The sequence below is a fragment of the Chinchilla lanigera genome, unplaced genomic scaffold (genome assembly GCF_000276665.1).
Source record: "Chinchilla lanigera isolate Chin_1 unplaced genomic scaffold, ChiLan1.0 scaffold00098, whole genome shotgun sequence".
Lineage (NCBI taxonomy): Eukaryota > Metazoa > Chordata > Mammalia > Rodentia > Chinchillidae > Chinchilla > Chinchilla lanigera.
In genome coordinates, this window is record NW_004955499.1 from 68,529 (window position 1) to 76,580 (window position 8,052).

The 8,052-nt window shown below is 43.3% G+C and overlaps 1 protein-coding gene across 1 annotated transcript; it reads right to left on the reverse strand.

The window, feature by feature from the left end:
• Positions 1 to 235: 235 nt before the first annotated feature.
• Positions 236 to 5,887, reverse strand: LOC102030094 (zinc finger protein 14-like). The gene is made up of 3 exons (XM_005406499.2): positions 5,628 to 5,887; positions 5,369 to 5,429; positions 236 to 3,111 (listed from the first exon to the last, which is right to left on the reverse strand). Exons 1-3 carry the CDS (start codon positions 5,659 to 5,661, stop codon positions 324 to 326), a joined length of 2,883 nt encoding a protein of 960 aa, XP_005406556.1. The 5' UTR covers positions 5,662 to 5,887; the 3' UTR covers positions 236 to 323.
• Between the last annotated feature and the right edge of the window lie 2,165 nt (positions 5,888 to 8,052).

Sequence of the window (8,052 nt, forward strand, 5' to 3'; positions counted from 1 at the left end):
AAGTATAATGTCTGGTGAAAGTTTTCCCACACTGGGGCTGGGGATTTAGCTCAGTGGCACAGCGCCTGCCTGGCAAGTGTGAGGTCCTGAGCTTGATTCCCAGTACCAGAAAAAAAAAACAAAAAAAAACAAAAAAACTTTCCCACATTGCTTACTTACATAGGATTTGTCCCCAGTGTGACTTCTTTAATTTTACACTTTGTGCTGAAGGTTTTACCACATTGCACATATTTAAAGTTTCTTCCTTGTGTGTTGTAACATGTATTTGACAATCTGAGTGTGATCTGAAAGCTGTGCCACATTGTGTACATACATAGGGGTTTTCACCAGTGAGTCTCTTCATGGTTTTGACAAACATCACGTGTGCTGAAACCTTTCCCACATTCCTTACACACATAGGGTTTTCCCCCAGTATGAATTCTTTCATGTATTTCACACCTACGATGTGTGATGAAAGCTTTCCCACATTCCTTACACACATAGGGTTTCTCCTCAGTGTGAGCCTTTTCATGTATCTGCCAACCAGCTTTACTCCTGAAGGCTTTCCCACATTCCTTACATACGTAGGGCTTCTCCCCAGTGTGAGTCTTTTCATGTATTTGCCAACCTGCTTTGGTGCTGAAAGCTTTTCCACATTGTGTACATACATAGGGTTTCTCCCCAGTGTGAGTCTGTTCATGCCTTTGACAATTATACCGTGTGATGAAAGCTTTTCCACACTGCTTACATACATAGGGTTTCTCATCACTGTGAGTTCTTTCATGTATTTGCAAACCTGCTTTGGTGCTGAAAGCCTTCCCACACTGCTTACATATGTAGGGTTTCTCCCCAGTGTGAGTACGTTCATGCAGTCGACAAAAACGACGTGTGCTGAAAGCCTTCCCACATTGTTTACACGCATAGGGTTTCTCCCCAGTGTGAGTGCGTATATGTATTTCCAAATCTCTGTGTGTCACAAAGGCTTTCCCACATTGTTTACATGCATAGGGTTTCTCCCCAGTGTGAGTCTGCTCATGCTTTTGACAAACACCATGCTCCCTAAAAGCTTTGCCACACTGCTTACACGCATAGGGTTTCTCCCCAGTGTGAGTCTGTTCATGTCTTTGACAAGCAAAATATGTGATGAAGGCTTTCCCACATTGCTTACATGCATAGGGTCTCTCCCCAGTGTGAATTCTTTCATGTATTTGACACTTACGATGTGTGATAAAAGCTTTTCCACATTCCTGACATGCATAGGGTTTCTCTCCAGTGTGGGTCTTTTCATGTTGTTGAAGAAAATACTGTCCACTGAAAGCTTTCCCACACTGGTTACACGCATACGGTTTCTCCCCAGAATGAGTCCATTCATGGTTTTGACAAATACCACGTGTGATGAAAGCTTTCCCACACTGCTTACATGTGTAGGGTTTCTCACCAGTGTGAGTTCGTTCATGCATTCGGCAATGATTTTTTCTGCTGAAAGCTTTCCCACACTGCTTACATGTGTAGGGTTTCTCCCCACTGTGAGTTCGTTCATGCATTTGCAAATTATCTTTTCTGCTGAACGCTTTGCCACATTGCTTACATATGTAGGGTTTCTCCCCAGTGTGAATACGTTCATGCTGCTGACACAAATGACGTGTGCTGAAAGCTTTCCCACATTGCTTACATGCATAGGGTTTCTCCCCAGCGTGAGTCTGTCTATGTGTTTTATAATCTCTGTGTGTGACAAAGGCTTTCCCACATTTCTTACATACATAGAGTTTATCCTGTGTGTGAACCCTTTCATGTATTTTCCAACCTGCTTTGCTGCTGAAAGCTTTTCCACATTGCTTACATGCATAGGGTTTCTCCCCAGTGTGAATCCATATATGTGTTTCATAATGGCTGCGTCTGACAAAGGTTTTCCCACATTGCTTACATACATAAGGTTTCTCATCAGTGTGAGCTCTTTCATGTATTTTCCAACCTACTTTGCTGCTGAAAGCTTTTCCACATTGCTTACACGCATAGGGTTTCTCACCAGTGTGAGTCCGTACATGTGTTTCACAGTCTCTGTGTCTGATATAGCCTTTCCCACACTGCTTACACACATGGGGTTTCTCACCAGTGTGAGTCCGTTCATGCAGTCTCCAACTATCTTTTCTGCTGAAAGCTTTGCCACAGTGTTTACATACATAGGGCTTTTCCCCAGTGTGGGTCCGTTCATGTTTTCGCCAAGTATCTATTCTGCTGAAAGCTTTGCCACATTGCCTACATGCATAGGGCTTCTCCCCAGTGTGAGTCCATTCATGCCACTGACAAGCACGACGTGTGATGAAAGCTTTCCCACACTGCTTACATGCATAGGGCTTCTCCCCAGTGTGAGTGCGTTCATGTATTCGCCAATGACTTTTTCTGCTGAAAGCTTTTCCACATTCCTTACATACAAAGGGTTTCTCTCCACTGTGGATCTTTTCATGTTGTTGAAGAAAATATTGTACACTGAAAGTTTTCCCACACTGGTTACATACATAGGGTTTCTCCCCAGTGAGATTTCTTTGAAGATTACCCAATGAATTACTAGTGAGGGGTTTTCCATAGTGTTTACTTACATGGGTTTTTTCTCCAGAGTGAGCTTTTCCATGTGTCTGAATATCGTGGTGAGAAGTGAAACTTCCTCCATATGGTTCACATGTATCCATATGCCCTTCACTGTGACATCTTTCCCGGACTTGAACATCCCTGGGTGTAAGGAATGAATTGACATCTGGCTTCTCTTCACTGGCACCTTCCTCAGTGCAATCAGAGTACGATTTCACACGTGGCATCTGTTCACGGGGTTTCTCCCCAGGACTTGTCTTTACATGTTTCTCAAAGGACTGCAGCTCTGTGCAGGCTTTGCCATGTTTCTCACACATAGACAGCTTCTCTTGAAACCCCTGCTGCTCATATGGTTTGAGTCCAGTGTTAGCTATGATGGGTCCATCTGCTGATGAAGGACCAACCTGGGGCCTCCTAGAGGAAAGGCTGTCACCAGGTTTCACACCAACAACTTCCACGTGCACATGTGGATCTGCAGCCTGAGAAACCATTCCTCCATGATGATCCCATAAGTTACATTCACAGGATTGCTCCACCTCTTCACTTCTATTCAAGGGGAGAGAAATGAAACAACCAATCAGATTTAAGAGTGTCTTTTCAGTAATGATTCACTCTGACCAGGTCTGTTTTGAGGCCCCCTGAGAATATTTCATCATCCTCTTACTGCACACTCTGCACAATGGCTTGCACCCAGGTTTACCCAAACAGTATGATTTACGTGGGAGTTTCTAATCAACCTGTGTGCAATACACAATACTTACTTTCATTTTGAGGATTTGAAACACATCCCAATGAAACATGTTCCATGTATTAATGACTTTTTTTTTTTTTGCCTTTTTGAGACAGGGTCTCACTGTGCAGTTCAGGCTGGCTTTGGGCTCACTTTGTAGCCCAGGCTGGTCTCGAACTCACAACGATCCTCCTGCCTCAGCCTCCTGAGTGCTGGGATTACAGGTGTGTGCCACGATGCGTGGCCATTAACGACTTTTGACCCCTTTTCCTCCATGACTGCATCTGTCCCCTTCCCCTGAGCTTCCTCACCCACGCCAGAGTGTCTGCCTCTCTCCTTCCACCATCTCTATTTACTCCTGCATCCATGCTGTGGGATTCCCACGCAAAATATACCTTGTGATTCTGAAATTTCTCTTTCTGACTTATTTAATCTAACATTATGGGCTCTAGATCCATGCATATTTTGGTGAATGCTTTCACTTCACTCTTGAGGATGAACAGTATTCCACTATGTGTACATACCACGTTTTTCAGTGCTGCAAATTCAACTTGGTGTTTTTAGCACTGAGATACACCCACATGCTGTTTTATTTTTATTTTAAACATTCTCATCAGTCACTAAGTTTCCTAGGCTGAGCATGGATACCTGACTTTCCTGCTTCAGCCTCGTAGAGTGCCAGAATTCCAAGCATGGTTCGTTATACACAGGTTACTCATATGTCCTTAATCAACTCACCTGTGAATGTGCACCTCTGCTTTTTCCAGAGCTTAGGTTTTCTAAGTTGTGCTGCTACAAATGGGTATTTAAGCACAACCGTAATATGAGTACTTTAACACTGTGGAGAATATACACAGTGAAAGTATAGGTGGATACAGCCAGGTGTGATTTTGCAAGCCTGTCTTCCTGGGAACTTGAGGTGGGAGAATCACTGTGAGTTTGAGGCTGGGCGACACAACATAGTGAGACCCTGTGTCTCAAAAAGCACCATGAATGTATAGTTGCACAGAAGAGAATGTCTACCTTTCCTTTTCTGTGGGATGTCTACACACATTTCCATAGATGTTATAGCACACTGCCAGTCCCACCAATACCGTCGGGCTGCGCCTTCTCACACTTTGTAACATGAATGGACTGTGGAGTTTGGAAGACTACTTGAAAATAGGCTGCGGATATAGCTCAGTGGCACAAGCACCTGCTCGACAAGCACAACGTCCTGAGTTTGATTCCCAGTACCAAAAAAAAAAAGGGCCAGGTATGGGGTGCACACATATAATCCCAGCACTTGGGAGGCTGAGGCAGGAGGATCATTGCGAGTTGGAGACCAGCCTGGGCTACAAAGTGAGTTAAAGGGCAGCCTGAACTGTATAGCAAGACCCTGTCTCAAAAAGACAAAAAAAAAAAAAAAAAGAAAATAAATGTGACAAAAAGAGTAGTATTTGCTTAGATTTTGATAACATGCACAACATAAGCAATTTTACAAACACTGTGTACATCACATTTAACTACATATAGTATCACAAATAGTCTGATGTGAAAATGGTCTTTCAAAACCATGTATACATAATTAAAATGTAGCTCTCACTGTTTGCATAAACTTTCTTGTATATCATTCTGTACTCAAGTCCTAAATGCAATTTCATTGAACATGTCTACAAACCTGAGCATGGAACAAAAATTATGCTTATTTTTAAATTTCAGACAGGGTCTCACTGTGTAGTTGAGGCTGGTTTTAAACTTACTCTATGGCCCGGACTGGCCTGGATCTTGTGGCAATTTTCCTGCCTCAGCCTCCAGAGTGCTGGGATGACAGGCAGGCACCAACTCATCTGCCTGTTTTTTCTTTTACATTACTTCAGTGAGGGCACTTTTGGCATAATATGAATAACACCTACGTGTGATATACTGGGATATTTCAAATGCTCAACAGGCAGATTAGAGATATTCAATGTGTACACATCCAGTGAGAAATTTTGTGTGATTAAAGAAATTTGAACATGGGCTTGTTTGTGTAATTTTCTCGGGTTTAATATTCTTACAGGAAAGGGACTTTTTTCCCTGAGTACAAATTACCTTAGATGTTTTCTCCAATTTCTGTACTTCTCTTCAACTTGTGGGTCATCTGAGTTCTTTCCTAAAGTGTAGAAACAGAAATGTAACGATTATTTCCTACATTATATGGAAATCAGTAGATTCCAGTTAGACTCACAGTAACATGGACCATGCCTGGAAGATGCCTTATAACGTTTCCATCTTCCCATTAAGGAAACTGCTGACGAGCACCATCCAATTCTCTCCGGGTGCATAAATGAGAAAACGGCATCATACTTACCGACAGCAGCCAGGTTCCTAAAGGTTTCCCACATCACATCTCTGTAGAGCTCCTTCTGGGATGGATCCAGCAAAGCCCACTCCTCCCTGCAGAAGTTCACAGCCACATCCTCGAAGGTCACGGCCTCCTACATCACCAGACAGGTATTTCCAGGAAGAAGAGTGAGATTCACGACACGAAACATCTCATTTCTACTCATAAAAAGCTCACATGAGGCTGATTTTGTTTTTTGTTTTTTGGGGTTTTTTTTGCGGTACCGGGAACTGAACTCACAACCTTGCACTTGCCAGGCAGGCGCTGTGCCGCTGAGCTAAATCCCCAGCCCCTCACATGAGGCTGAGTTTTTCAAATGTTTACTTCATGTCTTGGTCATCAAACACTTATTCTCATCCACTTGCACTCATCACACAGAAGTTCATACTGCACGGGAATTCAGCACTAAAGCAACAGTGCAGTGGGGACTCTGCTTCTCCTGCTGGTGAAACCCAGGTTTACTTTACAAAGTCACTAAAGCACTAAAGCGTGGGTCACAGAAGGAGCCCACAAACCGGAATCCAAGTAAAATTAAGTAGAAAAGTATCTGATGAATTGCTCTGCGGGATCAAAGAAAATACCTTTTCTTCTCAACCTACATTTAGGGTAGTGATTCCTTTGTTTTCTGATGCTATATAGACACTCTTTATCATGCTCTCATAGACAGAGGCTTAACTGAACACTAAGCAGAAGTGATGAATGATCATTTGGAAAGTTAATGAAGACACTTACACTTTCCTTTGGAGAAGGTCTAAGAACTGTGACATCAGATTAAGGAATATTATCCCATATTATCTTATGGCTCAGGGACCTGAAAGGTGGCATACGGGACAGAAATGGGTATATGCATCCAAGGAAAATATATGTGAAATGTGTTGATTCTAATAATTGCAAAACTTGACCGGTACCAATCATGAAAGGAAAAAAGAAAGGAAAAAATATCTTCAGTACCAAATATACCTGGGAATGTCACAGGTTATTTAGGGTACAGTTTCAAAATCCACTTTGAAGGGCACTGCTCTGTTAGTAGAGAGAATGACAGACAGACCACAGAGAAGGAAGACAGTCTTCATGGGCTCACATGTAAATAGACTATGTTTCAGTTTTTCTCACTGCTGAGACAAAACACCCAACACCCAAGTTGAAGGCAGGAAAGGGTTCCTTAGGCTCACAGTTGTAGAGATTTCAGTGCATGAGGGCTCCACAGAGGGTGTCGGGGCAGAGGAGCATCACAGAGGAGACACAGCCCACGCAGGCAGAAGGCAGCAACAGCAAAGCAGTAGAGACACAGCAGCCCTCTTTCTGCCACTTACATTTTACCCGTGGGGGCAGCACGCACGTCCTTAACCCTAGCATCACACTGAGAATCAAATCCCAGCATCCGACTGCAGACCCTTCCACTTCCGAGAAGCCACACCCTGTGAGCCCACGAGGTTTGTGGGAGACGTGGAGATCCAGCCCATAAAAGAATGCTGACTCTCAACAGAGCTTCCACAGCACAAAGTGGCACAAATGACAACGTGCTTAGTACAGCAGGCAGGGAGACACATTTCAGTCTTCATCTGCCTTGTACGGTAATTAAGTTACCTCTTGAAAAGGGAAAGATAAACTGGAACACTGAGATTCCACAGTAAAGTATCTTTTGAAAGTGAAAAGTGGGCCGGGGATTTAGCCGAGCAGCACAGAGCCTGCCTGACAAGTGTGAGGCCGTGAGTTCGATTCCTGATCCCGGAAAAAAAAAAAAAAGACAGTGAAAAATGTTTCCCCAGAAGAAAAGCATGAAGCTACCAGAATTGGTGGGAGAAATAGCAAACTATGTAAACCCTGGGAGGTAAATGAATTAAGAAATTTTTAAAATATTTGCAGTGTATGCAAAAAGAATTTGTGTATCAAGTGAAAAATGAACATCTAAGAAATAAGAGTGAAACATATATCCCAGAAGAGAAAACACGATATAGAAAACAGGAACCACGACTTAGTCTGAGGAAGTAAGCAAAGGAAGTGGAGCTGTGGTGAGGCAGCTAGGAAGGAGACCTACGAGAAAGTGAAGGATCCCGAGCCACAGTCCACAGCCATTTCATCTACCTTGTCCTATTCCAAAGTCTACACCACTGAGTTCACTCCAATTCCAGAAAATACAAGCATTGTTTCTGAGGAGAAATGTGATTCCTTTCACACCGATGAAGAAGTAAATTTGCAAAAACTTCAACCATGTGGCCTCTAGAATTGAGAATAAACCACCTTGCCCTGACAGAAACATCAGCCTGCACAAAAAATAGTGAGACAGGCCAGGCATGGTGGCACACACCTGTAATCCCAGCACTCTAGAGGCTGAGGCAGGAAGATCCTTGTGAGTTCAAGACCAGCCTAGGCTACAAAGTGAGCTCAAAGC